Consider the following 17,969-nt stretch of genomic DNA (forward strand, 5'->3'; position numbering starts at 1 on the left):
AATCGCGCTGGCCAGAATCGCGCTAGTAATATTGTGACAGACGAAGAGGAAAACATGGGATTTACACCGTTTCAGCCAGAAACGGAGCCCCTGCACCTGCAGGATGTTTGCCCTCAAGAAGTTAGCCAAACAAGCCTTGGGCAGAATTCTCCCCCGTTTTCTCGAAAGGACAATTATAATAAAGATAGAGGCGCTAGGGAGGCGAATCGCCGGAGCGCCAGAATCGCAGCCAAACAATTAGCTGATTAGGTCTGCTTCCCTTGGGAAATTCTAAGGAGTCATGCATCTGGACAGAGTTGAGTTTCATTTCTAGTTCTCCAGGGAAAATGTTATTCTGGCGGGAAGCGAGGCCCTATTTAGGTGTTTTCCCGCGAAGGAAACCTTGCGGAGTCAACTCGTCAGCTTGTGGAGTCAGATCGTGTGTGGACTTCGTAATCCCAGCTCCTCGTTCCCGGACCAAGTTTCAAGCCGCCTTGTTTCACGGACCTTGCCACGGACCCTGTTCTTGTTCCTTGTTGCCTCGTATCAAGTCTTGCTTAGCCAAGTATCTAGTTGTTTTCCAGCCTTGTTGTCAAGCCTCCATGGACTAAAAGACCTTGTCATCTCCCCACACTTTGCTTGGCAAAGTGTGTGTTTCGGTTATTGGATTATAACTTTGGACTCTAATATCACATATTGGACATTGTTTTCCTGGACTATATTTGACCTTTCCTGAAAGGTCTATTTCTGAACTATATTCTTCACTTGTTTTTATTGACTTTATATATTTCCTTAATAAAGATATTAGATAGATTCTGGTCTCTGCGCATGGTTATTGGTGTTCTGCAGCCTGGGTCCTGACAGGGTTGGACTGGATGGCCCTTGCAGTCTCTTCCAACTCTATGATTCTAAGTAGCAGAAAAGTCCTTCAAACATTTGAGCTTCCCTCCCAAGATCTCAAATGGCTAATTTTGTGGGCACTGACTTTGTCAAACCACCATTTAATTAATACATAAAGGAAAAAAATACATAAATTGCAAAGAACTTATTGTTAACATTTTATTAATTAAATTGTAATTACAAAATTTTGTAAATTAGGTTGGGTGTTCATGTATGGGATCAGTCACTACTTTTCTAATGGGTGAGTGATTGGCCATTATTTGTACACATCAACTACAATTATTTCTCTTTTTCTCTCCCTTTTCTATAAACTTTCTACAGACAAAGTCAACAGCTTGAAGACCAAGTAACACTATCTTGGGTATCCATCATGTTTTCTGGGATAATTGAACAGCACTGCAATAATTCAGCAGTGGCTATGAGACAAATCAAAAGGTTTTCATCTTCAACCCCACCTCTGAAATAGCTGCCTTCAGTTCCTGCTAATATGATAAAACAAATATTCATTTACGTTATGGAGTTGGCAAAAGGTGCTACACAAATGTTATTATTTGTTAATTACTATACAGAGAAGAGGACATGACCTAGCCTACTAGCTGCATAAAAAGTGCCACATGGCCTTTGTACACATATCTTTTTGCTGCCATTTTGAATCTATATACACCAAGGCAGAACTGAAAGACTGGATTGTGCACATATCATTTTGGACATGAACATTTATTTGTATTATTTGTTGTCTTGAAAATCAATAACAAACTGCTAAGATAGAGGGCATAAGATGAAATCTCTGCAGAAATACTGGATTTCTGATGTTTTACAAGTTGGTCTGTGTAACTAAGCAACACATTTCTCCATTCTAACAAGAGAAAAAATGATGCATTATCACTGTTTATTGCTTTAATAAAGTATATTTTAATTGAATGCGAAACTACTGGACAAAACAGTAGCTGTAGAACAGAACAGTTGTAAAATGTGGGGTGGGGGGTAAAAAAACAATTTCACTGAGTATTGTACATAGAAAAGCTAACAGAAAAAAACATCGTCTTTGAAAACTTGCAGGGGAAAAAAACTTTTCTTCCTTGTGTCCTACTTATAGTAAATCTCCAGACATCCAAAATACCATGAAATTGTATTGCCTTTCTTTAGTTTACACTTCAACAAAAGTCGTGCTTGTCCAATACTAATCCCAGGAGCACTGACATTTCCACAGTGTATCAAGACAATAAGGTAATAAGAATGATTTTGCATAACAGATGGCTCATGCCACTTCCTTAATTGTATTGACTATGAAAGTGCATATGCATATTTTTGGATTGAAAGTGTTTTGATATAATCTACATCAACACTGATTTCTTTTCTTCTTAGATATCTTATGTTTTTCATTTCAAATAATGTTTACATGTACTTACCAAAATAGAACTTGATTTCCATCGTACCTTTTATAACGTGCACTGGAAGTCATAATTCTGAGAAGAAGAAAAATCTATATCACTAAATGTGTGTATTTTGCAATAGATAACTGCACACAATTGACTATGACACTCTTCTAATACAATAACAATTATTAGTGAAGACACAAATTAATATTTTTACTTTAAAGCTGAGAAGCAATGTTTGAAAACAGTCTTAGAACAAGCAAGCACTCAGGTGTCCTCCAAATGAATCCAGTACACAGAATCCTGGGACAATCTTCATTTTACACAATATTTTGTAATCACTCAACATATCCATGTACCCAATTATTTTTCCATAAAGGGTCATACAAATGAACAAAAAAATGTATCCAGAAGTGTAAGAAGTTATACTTTTTATTAGATAAAAAATGTAATTTTCCAAAAATATTTATCATAAATGTATCCAGAGCAAATAACAAAGCATACTAACTCCTAAACACAGATGACTTAAGAAAAAATTGGCAGTGAACACTTATAAAAGGAACACTAATTCTACTCAGTCAGTTTTAATCAATAATTTTAAACTTGTGTCTTATGTTTCAATCTTTGTTCTGTATATTTTAACATGTATTTTACAGAAATACATTTTAATATATCTATTTTATAGAATATTTAAAATGATGATGTGTCATGCCCCCATGTTATCTTTGTGGAGCCTCAATTGTTCCTTTATTTAGAATAGGTTTATTTCCTTTTTGTATAGTTTTATGTGGGAGGGAACCTTTATTAGAACCTGTCCCTTTAAGAACCCGACCCCCCCCCCCCAGAGGTGGAGCTTGCGGTCCCCCTCAGCTACTCCTTTGCAGCTAATCATTCTGACAGTGTCAAGAAGCCTAATGGCTGTGATATTTTCCATATCAAAGGTTGAGGAAACTAAGTTTAAAACTTGGAGAAACAAGTTTGAAGTGTGGAGAAGTCATAGTTATTATGTTTAATTTTAACTGTTAGAGTCTGTATTGGTGTTTAGTTGACACAGTAGCTGAAACAGAAGCCATCTTGTTTCAATCCACAGTAGTGCTGTTACCAAGGAGACGGAGCTGGCTAGCACACCAGAGGGAGAAGTGGGCGGAGCCAAGAAAAGGAAAAAGAGGGAGTTAAAAAAAAGAAGCCAGGGAGTGCATGGCGGGAGGCTTTTCAGTCAAAAAGGGCTGAGGAGACAGGCCTAGCCAAAAATCTTTAGTCAAGGCAGACTAAAGGAAGCCTAGTCAAGATCTCTAGTTGGGAAGGACTAGTGATCAGGAATTTGATCAGTAGTAGATCAAATTAAAGGCTTTTATTGTAGTTGGGACATTGTTCACTAAGGAGCTCAGCTGAGGTTAGAGTTCACTACAATTTATATCATCAGTAGGAGAATTACACCAGAGACTACTGGTGTGGTGGTTATAAGATTTATTAAAACTTATCTAAAGTTCCATAAGTAAATCAATCAACCTGCAACCATAAGCTTTGTACGCAATAAACTTGTTGTCCTTTGCTAACAACTGACTCATTACATCTCATCTGCGTCTGTGGAGCCAAATTTCATCGGTGATAATTCAAAAGCCTCATGTTGGTGGCAGTTACCTTAATAAATCACCTAATTGGGGAAGAGTAATAGTCACAGTTACCTCAGAAAGGGAACAACAACACAGAAATCCCTAACTACAGAGACAGAGGCTGGGATCTTGAAATAAAGATCACCCCCTGTAATCCTTCCCCTCATATAAAGGTGATATATATATAATCTAGAGGGATCAAAAGATTCAAAAATCCCCTCAGTAGTGGAAACAGCATTTACAATTTGCTTTGACACCATTACAATTGGCTTGAGTCTTCCCAATTGGCTTTAGCATCTGCGCAATTGGTGGCAGCGTCGGGATTGAGTCTTCGTAATTAGATTAAACCATCCCAATTGAAGTAATGTCTGCGCAGAAGTATTGGGGAAACAAGTCATCAGTTTGAAGAAGAAAAGAGATTTAAACAGGAGGTGGTGACAGAAGTCAAATCCAGACAAGAAAACAAAAAAGAGGATAGAAAGAGGATCTCTTTGGAAGAAATCAAGAGAAACCCTGTTAAAATCTAAGCTCCCATTTATTCCATCAAATAATCGTTGGTTGGTTATACCCTGGGAAGAGTTAGGGTGCTGATCTTCAATATAATTAAATTCCTTTTTGTTTACTGATACACCTTTTGTTGTGTGTTTCTAACTCTGTTCTTGCCAAGAATAAGGCGCCTGGGGAGAGTTCAGCTTGGGGAACAGAACATTACAAATTTTTAGCTGTGTTGTAACCCACCTCAAGCCACAAGGAGAGGTGGGTAAGAAATAAAATTACTATTACAGTAGAGTCCCTGTTAACCGAGCCTCCATATTATCCGAGGCGCCGCCGGAGGCACCCCTCCTTCTTCCTCTCCTTCTCTAGAGAGAAGTAGAGGGAAGAGGAAACACCCCGGAAGTGCCCCGCGATCTCTGCTGCAGCAACGCTCGCAGGGTGTTTCCCAAGGGGCGAGCCCTCGCCGACGGACATCTCCCCGGATCTCCCTCAGCCAGGCCCTTGCTGGAGGAAAGGGCCTGGCCGAGGGAGATCCGGGAAGACGTCCCTCGGCGAGGGCTCGCCCCTTGGGAAGCATCCTGAGAGAATTGCTAGGCAGCAGCCATCACAGGGCGCTTCCCTAAACCGGATTGCCAGTTTATCCGAGCAGTTCAGTTATCCGAGATTGGACCCACCCCTTTATCTTGGATAACCGGGACTCTACTGATTTATCATTACTACTCTAGCAAAGATTAACAATTGGATGTAGGCCGTAGTTCACTGATTTTCACTATTTATGGTGCAACTTCATGTATGTCTATTCAAAACAGAGAATTCGTATTTGCTTTTAAGTACTGTATATACTTGAGTATAAGCCGACCCGAATATAAGCCGAGGCACCTAATTTTACCACAAAAAACTGGGAAAACTTATTGACTCGAGTATAAGCCGAGGGTGAGAATTGAAGCAGATACTGGCCAATTACAAAAATAAATATAGATACCAATAAATTTACAGTAATTGAAGTATCAGTAGGCTAAATATGTCAAAGAAAAACAGGACATTAGCTCTGTAAATGGAAAAAGAGGGTCAACAAAACCAATATAGTATCAACAATAAATAATATTTGTACCTGCCCTATCTCCCCATGGGGACTCAGGGCGGCTTCCAACATAGTAACAGGCAAACATTCAATGCCTATATAAATAAAAAACAAAAAAAAATTAAACAAAAGACAATACTAAACATTGTACAATAAATTAAAAGAAACAGTTGCATTAAATAATTATCATTAAAAGCAATTAAACCAGCCGAGGTAAAGTATCATATCACTTCCCTTTCTCTCTGGCATTTCCTATTGATGTATCTTAGAACGGCATTGGCCTTTTCACCTGCAACATCACACTGTTGGCTCGTGTTCGACGAATACTCCTTTAATAGAATCCTAGAGTTGGAAGGGACCTCTAAAGGCCATCTAGTCCAACCCCCTTCATTCTGCCTTAATGCAGAGAAAGCACAATCCAAACAACCGTGACAGATGGTCATCCAGCCCTAATAATATTAATATGAATAATAATAATAATAATAATAATAATAATAATAATAATAATAATAGATATCTAAGAGAAAGCATGGCCATCCAGTCCAACCCCCTTCTGCCATGTGCAGCAAAAACACAATCAAAGCACCCGTGACAGATGGCAACCCAGCCTCAATAATAATAATAATAATAATAATCATAATAACTCGAAGAAATCCAGAAAATCTGCAAAGCAAGTTACCATCAGTCCACAGCACAGACAGCAGCAGAGACTCCAGCAATACTTGGAATGATGGAACAGATTGAACCAGAAGAAAGTGTGGAGCTTTTGCAAGAATTTGAAGAACCAGCACTTGAAACACCTGTTGAACCGCCAGGAACCTTGACAGCAAGACAACAAGAGCTCAAGGATAAGATCATGGCTCATGCTGAAGCAAATGCAATAAGAAAGCGACTCCCAACTCTAAAAACAGTGCCCAAGAAACACCTGGTGCCTCTCATGAAAGATGTGAATACAGTACTCTCCTCTGTCCAAATAACATCAATTGAACAAACAAACCAGTATGCCTACAGTGCAGCAGTGATAGTAACAGAAGAGCTTGGGCTCCTACAACCAAGGCAACCCCAAAACAAATTGACTGGGAAACCAAAGTGGAAGGTCAGGCTAGAGTTGAAAATCAAGAAACTCAAATCAGATGCAAGTAACCTGAAAAATATGAAAGAGAAGAAACTGAAGAATGACAAAATCAAGCAATACCTGATCAGAAAGTACTGGCTGAACACCAGAAAAATTGAAGAAGCTTTGGAAATTGTGAAAGAACAAATTACAGCAACAGCCAGAAAAATTGAAAGATATGAAGCCAGAATCATCCAGTACAGACAAAATCAACTGTTTCAATCAGACCAAAGATGGTTCTACAAGAGTCTGAACCAAACAACAGACACAGTAACCATAAAGCCAGAGAAAACTGCAACAACCAAGTTCTGGAAAGAGCTTTGGGAAAATAATAAGAACTACAACAAAAACGCTGGGTGGATAAAGGAGTTTGAAGGAAAATTCTCACAGAACAAAATGGAACAGATGGAAATAACAACTGAAATGATCAGCAAACGAGTGCAAAAAGTCAAGAACTGGACATCACCTGGTAGTGATCAACTTCATGGATTTTGGCTCAAACATCTGATTAGTTTACATGGAAAAATGACCCAACAATTCAATGAGATGCTGCAGAAAGGAAGTATCAGTGAATGGCTAACAACTGGAAAAACATACCTGATACAAAAGGATCCAGCAAAAGGAGCAGCACCAGGAAACTACAGGCCAATAACATGTCTGCCCACTACAGCAACAAACACAAAGGCAACAAACGGAAAAGCAGGGGCACAAAAGACCAGTTATTAATTGACAAAATGAGTCTGGAGAACTGTAAAAGCCGAAAAGCTAATCTTCACATGATGTGGATTGACTACAAAAAGGCCTTTGACTCACTCCCACACAGCTGGATCATCAAGTGCCTGGACGCCATCGGGATTAGTAAAAACATTGGCACCTTTATTGAAAACATGATGGAGCACTGGAAAACTGAACTGTTTGTTGGAAATGAAAGCTATGGACTTGTCAACATCAGAAGAAGAATTTTCCAGGGAGACTCATTGTCCCCTCTGCTTTTCATTATTGCCATGATCCCTCTGTCAACAATCTTACAAAAAACAAATCTCGGCTATCAAACATCTAAGAAATCTCACAAAATTTCGCATCTGATGTACATGGATGACCTGAAGATGTATGGGAAAACGGAAACTGGAATCCAGTCTCGGACTAACACTTTCCGAATTTTTAGCACTGATATCAGCATGGAGTTTGGTTTGGACAAAAGTTTGACAGTGGCATTAAAGAAGGGAAAAATCACAAAGTGAGGGCATAAATATGCCTAATGGCCAAACAATAAAGTGTCACCAACCAGAAGCCTATAAATATCTGGGCATATTACAGCTGGACAACATCAAGCATGAACATGTGAAAACTGTGGTCAGCAAAGAATACACACAAAGGGTCAGAAAAATTCTCAAAAGCAAGCTCAATAGAGGCAACACCATCAAGGCCATAAACACCTGGGCCATACCTGTCATAAGATATACTGCTGGCATCATAAACTGGACACAGGTGGAACTGGACAATTTGGACAGAAAAACAAGAAAACTCATGACCATTCATCATTCACTGCACCCCCGCAGTGATGTTGACCGGCTTATCTGCCTAGAAGATCAGGGGGCAGAGGACTCTTACAAGTAAAACAAGCAGTCAAAGAAGAAGAACATGCCCTGGCAGAATATGTAAAGCAAAGTGAAGAACCTGCTTTGATTGAAGTCAAAAATCAGAAACTCTTCAAAGCACAGCAGACAAAGAATCAGTACAAGAAAACTGCACTACAAACTAGAGCTGACAGCTGGCACAACAAAACACTGCATGGAAAGTTCCTTGACAAAACTGAAGGAAAAGTTGATAAGGAGGAGACCTGGCTATGGCTCACAAATGGGACCCTGAAAAAGGAGATAGAAGGCCTGATCCTTGCAGCCAGGAGCAAGCCATCAGAACAAATGCAATTAAGGCCAAGATCGAAAAATCAGCTGATGACCCAAAATGCAGACTGTACAAGGAAGCTGACGAAACCATTGATCATATCCTCAGCTGCTATAAGAAAATTGCACAGACAGACTACAAACAGAGGCACAACTATGTGGCCCAAATGATTCATTGGAACTTATGCCTCAAGTACCACCTCCCTGCAGTAAAGAACTGGTGGGATCACAAACCTGTAAAAGTATTGGAGAATGAGCACGCAAAGATACTGTGGGACTTCCGAATCCAGACTGACAAAGTTCTGGAACACAACACACCAGACATCACAGTTTTGGAAAGGGAAAAGGTTTGGATCATTGATGTTGCCATCCCAGGTGACAGTCGCATTGACGAAAAACAACAGGAAAAACTCAGCCGCTATCAGGACCTCAAGATTGAACTTCAAAGACTCTGGCAGAAACCAGTGCAGGTGGTCCCGGTGGTGATGGGCCCACTGGGTGCCATGCCAAAAGATGTCAGCAGGCATTTCGAAACAATAGACATTGACAAAATTACGATCTGCCAACTGCAAAAGGCCACCCTACTGGGATCTGCACGCATCATCTGAAAATACATCACACAGTCCTAGACACTTGTGATTTTGTGATATGAAATCCAGCATATCTGTGACGGCGCGAGTGGCGCCATCTATATGTCAAACTAAAAGTTGCAAGATTTGAATTGTTGTATCATGCCTGATTTTGCCCTTACCCTGTAAATGTAGTTGGATTGGTTTTTTATATCTGTCAATCAATGTTGTTTGCACCTGTTATATTGCTCACCCAGCTCAACTGTTTGACTCCACCTCTTCCTGGAGTAGGACAGTGTTTCCTCCTTTCATTCCACCAGCAAGCTCTCTATCGGATGGACGTGAGAGAGAGACTTGGCACTAAAAGCCCTTTAATAGTTACCTCTTAGCACCAATTCTGAGGTTCTTACCCTTGGGACTTACACTTCATGTTCAGGGCCAACCTGAACGACCTTGAGGAGTCTCAAGCGCCTTCACATCAGTCCTTTGGCAACAGAGGAAGACTGTGTCTTCAGACATAGGTCATTGGACTGAGGCTGAGTTTGCTCCGGCATTCACAGCCAGAGAAAGAGGGAACTGGAAAAGCTCCACGGACTTAAAACAATCAAAGACTGTAATGTATATTTTCTTTTACCCTCTTTGTGAACAATAAACCCAGTTTTTGAGTTAACTACAGTGTTTTGGTCCTTGGGAGTTCCAGTTTCCCTAAAGGAGGGCAAGAAGCAATCCCCTGGGGAAAGATGTCACGTCCATGCCTCTTTCACTAAGAGTTTACAGCCCCAGGCGCAACGGCACAATATCTATCTTGTTTGCTGTGTCATAATAAAAAATAATAATAATAATAATAATAATAATTTGAAGGGACCCCTTGGGCCATCTAGTCCAACCCCCTTCTGCCTTGTGCAACAAAAACACAAACAAAGCATCCCTGAAGATGGTCAGCCAGCCTCAATAATAATAGAATCATAGAATCATAGAATAGTAGAATTGGAAGACACCTCATGGGCCATCCAGTCCAACCCCCCGCTAAGAAGCAGGAAATCGCATTCAAAGCACCCCAACAGATGGCCATCCAGCCTCTGCTTAAAAGCCTCCAAAGAAGGAGCCTCCACCACAGCCCGGGGGAGAGAGTTCCACTGTCGAACCGCTCTCACAGTGAGGAAGTTCTTCCTGATGTTCAGGTGGAATCTCCTTTCCTGTATTTTGAGTTTATAATAATAATAATAATAATAATAATAATAATTGGAAGGGACCCCTTGGGCCATATCGTCCAACCCCCTTCTGCCTTGTGCAACAAAAACACAATCAAAGCACCCCTGACAGAAGGCCACCCAGCCTCAATAATAATAAAACTAATAATAATACTAATAATAATTGGAAAGAACCCCTTGGGCCGTCTAGTCCAACCCCCTTCTGCCTTGTGCAGCAAAAACACAATCAAAGCACCCCTGAGAGATGGCTACCCAGCCTCAATAATAATAATACTAATAATACTGTAATCTATATCTATACCCATAATAAAAGTGAAAAATCCTATGTATGTATGTGGCACGGGTGTTCACACAGACAGCCTCCGGCCTCCACAAACAGATTATAGTTCCCACTCGTGAGGAGCCACCAAGTCACTCTTTTCCACTGACATTGCGGTTACAGCAAGCACCATGAACATGTAGCCCAACCCCTGCCAATGTCCTCCACAAACACTACGTTTGGGGAGCATTTCATCCCAGATTTTGCATTGTCCTCCACCACAGGCAGGCATCCCAGGGTTGTCCATTGGTGTGAAATTTGCATGACCCCACCTACTGCCCTTCCCTTTCAAATCTGTCTGCATAACAAACAGAGCAGAACTGAGCAGCAACTAAATTTCCTGGAGGAGTTTGGGGATTGACTCCACATGGTGGAAGTTGTCATTCACCCTGCATCAAGTCAAAGCACTCTGACTCCTACTGAGAAATTTAGAGGAGTTGTAGTTCACCTACACCCAGAGTGCTATGAACCCAAACAATGATGGACCAAATTTGCCATGCATTCCTGATATACCCAAATGTGAATACTGGTGGGTTTTGAGGGGAATTGTCCTAGACATTTGAGAGTAGTAGGTACTGGGTACACCTGCAATTGAACCCTACCCATGATGGACCAGGACCAAACTTGGCACACAGAGTCTCCATAATGAATAGAACATATTGGACAAGTTTGGGGGAAGGGAGTTATAGTTCATCTGCATCCAGAGAAAAAGTGACCCCCACCGACAATGGACCAGGAACAAACTTTGCACAGAGTAGCCTCATGACCAACTGAACATACTGCAGGGGTTTGTGGGAATGGGCCTTGATTTTGGGAGTTGTAGTTCACCTGTATCCAAAGACCACTGAACCCAGCCAATGACGGATCTGGATCAGACTTCGCATACAGACTCAACATTGCCTGCTGTGGATACTGACAGATGTTTCGGGACAATAGCCCTGGGAATCTGGGAGTTGTAGTAGTTCACCGCCATCTGAAATTGTTTCCTGTCTGAAATTTCACTGTCTTCTGAGTGTTGTTCTTTATTTACCGTCCTGATTTTAGAGTTTTTTTTATGTTCTGTTTTATTATACCATAGTTATTTTATATATTATATTTAATTTTATATTATCTGCTTAGAACTGGATTATATGAGGCCGCTTCCACATAACTATTTAAAATCCAAACTGAACTGGATTATATGGCAGTGTGGACTCAAGATAATCCAGCTGAAAGCTGAAACTGTGGATTATGTGCCTTGGCATTTGGGGTTATATAGCTGTGCAGGGCAGTAGCCAGAAAAAAAAATTCGGGGGGGGGGGGTGGTTGAAAATTTGGGGGGGGGGGTTGAACCCCTAGCACCCCTCACCCCCGCTACAAACCTGTCAATATCTGCTTGAGATAGTGCCTGGAGGGACTCTTAATGTTTTGCGTCTCATAGATTTAGCATGGGGATTTGGTTAACCAGTTAAAATTCATGAGTAAACCAGGTTTTTTTTATAACCTGAAAAATTTGGGGGGGGTTGAACCCCTAACCCCCCCCCCACACACACACACACACACACACTACAGGCCTGTAGCTGTGTGGAAGAGCCTTGAGTCTACACTGCCATATAATCCAGTTTAAATCAGAAAATCTGTATTTTATAGGCAGTGTGGGGGCGGGGCCTAAAGGGGGTGGGGCCTACCCTTCTGACTGGTAGCAAGGGGGAGAACGGCTGTTCTGCCTCCGTGCTTAACTAAATGAACTGGAAGGAACCCTAGCACAAAGGACAGATTGGAGACTGTATTTGGGAAATCAAAAGTCTCTGTGAGGAAAGGAAATCTTTGAAGTCTACTCAGTTCTGGATGGTTATTGCCACACAGTATAAAGTCCCGACATGACTGGATTCTACGTATCTTTGCACAGACTTTAATACAATGTTGACATGACTTTATTTATCACTGTCTTATATGGTTTTTTAATCTAATTTGAATACAATTTTGATGTGACTTGAATTAATACAGTTCAGACATGACTTCAGTTAATACAGATCTGACATGACGTGAATTTCTGTGAACCTTCTAGCTTCCTATGGTTCCTTCCAGTGCTACACTGACAAATCCTAACTGACAAAAATAACTGCCATTTCGAAGCTGGCAGGAGCTGAGGCTAAGCTCCGCACCCTTAGAAACTTACAGGCACAGGGCAGCAGGTGGCATGAAAATGACTCTTCCTTGTCCTCTAATTTGGACTTTATTTTTCTAGTTTTTTTATTAAAAAACATAGACTGGATGGCTATGTCTTCTGTGGCCAAATTTGGTGTGATTTGATTCAGTGGTTTTGCTGTTTACTCCATAGTAAAATGGCACATTACATTTTAATATATACTAGCTGTGCCCGGCCACGCGTTGCTGTGGCGTTGTCTGGTGGTGTTGGTGAGAACTTGTTGAGGTAGTGGTGGTATTGAATGTCTGTTGTATGGTTGTCTTCATGTTTAGTATGCATTTGGTTGTTTGTGTACTGTGAAAGTGATGAGGGTAGAGGGGGTCTATGTCCCTGTGTAGTATTGTATAGTATTTATATGTTGTCCATGTGTTGTGAATGCTTGGTTTGTGTCCTGCTGCATAGTAGAAAGGGTTGGGCTGGATGGCCCTTAGGGGTCTCTCCAAACTCTTGGATTCTATGCTTCTATTATTATTATTATTATTATTATTATTATTATTATTATCATCATCATCTTCATAATCATTATTATGTAGAGGCTGGATGGCCATCTGTCAGGAGTGCTTGGATTGTGTCCTCCTGCATGGTAGAAGGAAGTTGATCTGGATGATCCTTAGGGGTCACTCCAAACCTTAGGATTGTATGATGATGTTATTATTATTATTATTAGTAGTAGTAGTAGTAGTAGTATTAGTATTGAGAGGCTGGGTGGCCATCTGTTGGGAGTGCTTGGATTGTGTCCTGCATGGCAGAATTGGGTTGGACTGGATGGCCTTTAGGAATGTCTCCTAATTGTCTGATGCTATGATTGATGTGTATTATTATTGTGCAGATATTGGATGGCCATCTGTCAGGAGTGGTTGGATTGTGTCCTCCTGTATGTTATAAGGAAGTTGAACTGGATGATCCTTAGGGGTATCTGCTAACCTTAGGATTGTATGATATTCTTATTATTATTATTGAGAGGCTGGCTGGCCATCTGTTGGGAGTGCTTGGATTGTATCGTCCAATGGCAGAGTTGGGTTGGTCTGGATGGCCTTTAGGGGTCTCTCCTAACTGTCTGATTCTATGATTCGATTTGTATTATTACTGTGCAGATTTTGGATGGCCATCTGTCAGGAGTGCTTGGTTTGTGTTGTCTTGGATGGTAGAAGGAAGTTGAACTGGATGATCCTTAGGGGTGTCTCCTAACCTTAAGATTGTATGATATTATTATTATTATTATTATTATTATTATTATTATTATTATTATTATTATTATATTATTATTATTATTATTGAGAGGCTGGGTGGCCATCTGTTGGGCGTGCTTGGATTGTGTCCTCCATGGCCGAATTGGGTTGGACTCAATTACCACAGTAATTATTTCATATTACAGTAGAATCTCACTTATCCAACATTCGCTTATACAGTGTTCTGGATTATCCAACGCAGTCTGCCTTTTAGTAGTCAATATTTTTGTAGTCAATGTTTTAAATTCACTGTGATATTTTGGTGCTAAATTTGTAAATACAGTAATTACAACATAGCATTACTGAGCATTGAACTACTTTTTCTGCCAAATTTGTTGTATAACATGATGTTTGGTGCTTAATTTGTATAATCATTACCTAATTTGATGTTTAATCAGCTTTTCCTGAATCCCTTCTTATTATCCAACATATTCACTTATCCAACGTTCTGCCAGCCTGTTTATGTTGGATAAGTGAGACTCTACTGTATAATCTTATATTATCTGCTTAGAACTGGATTATATGAGGCCCCTTCTACACATCTGTATAAAATGCACACTGAAGTGAATTATCTGGCAGTGTGGACTCAAGATAATCCAGTTCAAAGCAGATAATATAAGATTATAAATGGGTAATATAGCTGTGTGGAAGTGTGATGACTCATGGGCCTTGTAGTCCCGTTCCTAACACTGTTGTGACAGATGAAGAGGAAAACTTCGGTTTCCCACCGTTTCAGCCAGAATTGGAGCTGTTTCAGCCAGAATTGGAGGCCTTGCACCTGCAGGAGACTTGCCTTCCAGAAGTCTGCCAAACAAGCCTTGAGCCGAAATCTCCCCCATTTTCTCGCCACGATTATTATAAACAACAGAAAAGCGCTCAGGAGGCTTCTCGCAGGAGCGCTAGGATAGCTGCCAGGCATTCAGCTGATTAAGCCTGCTTCCCATGGGAAACTTTAGGGAGTCATGCATCTGGACACAGAGAATGGCTTTCGGTTCTGGTTCCCCAGAGAATTGTTCTTTGGTGGGAAAACGAGACCCTATTTAGGTGTTTTGCCCACGTAGGAATCTTGCGGAGTCAATTCGTCAGCTTCGGGAGTAGGTTGTGTGTGGACTACGCTACTCCCGCTTCCAAGCCCTCGTTCCCGTTTCCAGCCTTGCCTTGCTTCCCAGGACCTTGTTTTGCTCCACGGACATTGCCTTGCTTCCCGGACCTCGCCGCGAATTTACCACAGATAGAATCATAGAATCATAGAATCATAGAATAGTAGAGTTGGAAGAGACCACATGGGCCATCTAGTCCAACCCCCTGCTAAGAAGCAGGAAATCGCATTCAAAGCACCCCCGACAGATGGCCATCCAGCCTCTGCTTAAAAGCCTCCAGGGAAGGAGCCTCCACCACGGCCCCGGGGAGAGAGTTCCACTGTCGAACAGCTCTCACAGTGAGGAAGTTCTTGTTCTTGCTCCTCGTTTCTTGTTGCCTTGAATTAAGCCTAGTGTTCCAAGAATCAAGTTTACTTCCAGCCTTGCTTAAGTTTCTTGGACTAAAGGACCTTGTCATCTCCCCTCACTTTGCTTGGCAAAGTGAGTGTTTCGGTTATTGGATTACAACTTTGGACCTTAATATTTCATATTGGACATTGTTTCTTTGGACTAATTTTGACCTTTCCTGAAAGGTCTACTTCTGGACTATTTTCTACACTTGTTTTTACTAACTTTATATACTCTTACAATAAAGATATTAGATAGATTCTGGCCTCTGTGTATGGTTATTGGTGCTCTGCAGCCTGGGTCTTGACAGGAAGGGTCTTGAGTCTACACTGCCATATAATCCAGTTAAAATCAGATAATCTGTATCTTATAGGCAGTGTGGAAGAGGCCTGAGGCCTAACTGTGCCTGTTCCCTGGGCTGAGTAGGTTGCTAGGAGACCAAGTGGGCAGAGTTTAGCCTTGTAACTGGCAGCAATTGGATAAAAAACAATTATTCCTCTCCCTCTAATTAGGACTTTATTTTTCTTTTCTTTTTGTTGTATGAACGTAGAGGCATGGATGAGGGGTTGTGTTGCCAAGTTTAGTGTTTCTGGGATGTGTAGTTTTGTTGTGTTATCCTAGTCTGAATTTTTTTATCCTTTTATATATAGATAGATAGATAGATAGATAGATAGATAGATAGATGGACCTTCCACTAGGACAGACATCATCTACACAAATCTACTTGCTCTTACCTTAACTGATGCTCCCTGAGATGAGACAATATGTCCATTCCATGAAGATAGTAATAGATAGTATTTAATTCCTAAAAAACAAAAATAAAAATATCAGTTTTAAATTTTAAAAATTCAGACAGAGAACCTTTTTACACTGCATAATTATAGTTCTATTATTCCCCCCAAACGAACTACGGGCATGGACCGGATTCGGCACACAAACAGCCCATCACCCATTTCACATCCTGGTGCCAATAGGAGGAGTACCTTCACCCGATTCAGCTCCAACTTCAACATGCCACACAGACCCACACAAATGACAGACCAGGACAAAACTAGGCACACAGACTCCCCATGATCAACAGAAAATACTGGAAAATTATGAGAGAAACAGACCTTGATTTATGGGAGTTATAGTTCACCAGCAACCATGGAAATTGTGTCTCCCACCAACAATGGACCGGGACCAAACTTGGCACAGAGAACCCCCATGGCCAACTGAACATACTGCTGTGGTATGTTGGAATCGATTTTGATTATGGGAGTTTTAGTTCGCCCTTACCCAGAGCGCACTAAACCCAGCCAACAATGGATCTGGATCAAACTTGGCACACAGACCCAACATCACCAATTCTACATATACGCAAGAGTTGGGGATGATTGCCCTGAGAATCCCACTCCTTCTGATCACCATGGCATTTGAGTACAAATGACTACAATTACCAATACGCCTTGCATTCGCAATGACTATCAATAAAGCACAAAGGCAATCTTTGCAAGTGTGCGGATAGAAATATGAAAACAAAGGCTTCTCTTATGGGCAATTATACATCGCATACTCCAGAGTTGGCAAACTGTCTGAACTAAATGCTTATGCAGAAAATGGACAAACCAAAAATGTAGTCAATCCATTAGCTTTACAATAAAAATAATTTGGGATTAAAAAAAAAACCTCTTTCCCCTTCCTTTCATTTCATCCCACATAGACACAGCAACACAAGGCAGGGAATTGAATTGAATGATGTGTTTTCTCTGTGAATCTATCTTTGCAACACTACTATTATTTATTTACACATTCATTACATATCATACTGAGCCACAGCAAAGTATGACTGGGTTTAGCTATATTTATGTTATATTTATATCCTAACCTTTTCTGTTTATCTTTCATTATATCAGTGAGTTAATTCGTAACCTTTTGCTTTTTCCTATTCTGAACTCTAGAAACACAATTAAAAATGAGAGTAAGTGAGCAAGATGGACAGAGATGTCATTGCTATTTTTGCTTGGATGGGAGAATCGAATAAGTAAAAAGTCCATACTTCGCTCAGTTAAATATCTCCAGCTAAAGCAACCCCAGCAGGTAGCTATTTAGTCTCTTTTTGAAGACTTTTTAAACATGTGGCATCAATATTACTTTTTTCAATAGTAATATAGCACATATAGATTCAAAACAATGCAAGATTATAGGCAAGGAACATAACAATGCTACATAATAAATCTAAGTCAGATAACAGTCATTAAATGAAAGGTCTGCTTAAAATGCCATTTACCAAGAATTTCTGCTAGCAACTATCAAAGGTTCATTATGCTTGCATGGTTTAGAAGCCTAATGATAAACAACTAGGCATCTATATCTAAATAGTGATCCATTCTGAATTTACTATCAACACAATTTTTGTACCAATAAATATTGGACTGCTAAAAAGAGATAATTCCTTATAAATGTTTAAATTTAAAACCTTCCTAAGCATTCTCTATAACTTGCCCATGAAAAAAATGTGGTCA

The 17,969-nt window shown here is 40.4% G+C and overlaps 1 protein-coding gene across 5 annotated transcripts in view; it reads right to left on the reverse strand.

Moving 5' to 3' along the window:
- Positions 1-17,969, reverse strand: part of rapgef6 (Rap guanine nucleotide exchange factor 6) — a 260,059-nt gene that overhangs the window by 189,387 nt on the left and 52,703 nt on the right. For all 5 annotated transcript variants that reach the window (XM_008104747.3, XM_008104745.3, XM_008104746.3 and 2 more), the window contains exons 2-3: positions 16,200-16,270; positions 2,289-2,345 (exon numbers count right to left, since the gene is read on the reverse strand). In XM_008104747.3, the coding sequence (XP_008102954.2) occupies positions 2,289-2,345; positions 16,200-16,270 (128 nt within the window). The remainder of the gene's footprint in view (positions 1-2,288; positions 2,346-16,199; positions 16,271-17,969) is intronic.

The sequence above is a fragment of the Anolis carolinensis genome, chromosome 2 (assembly GCF_035594765.1).
Source record: "Anolis carolinensis isolate JA03-04 chromosome 2, rAnoCar3.1.pri, whole genome shotgun sequence".
NCBI classification, from domain to species: Eukaryota; Metazoa; Chordata; class Lepidosauria; order Squamata; family Dactyloidae; genus Anolis; species Anolis carolinensis.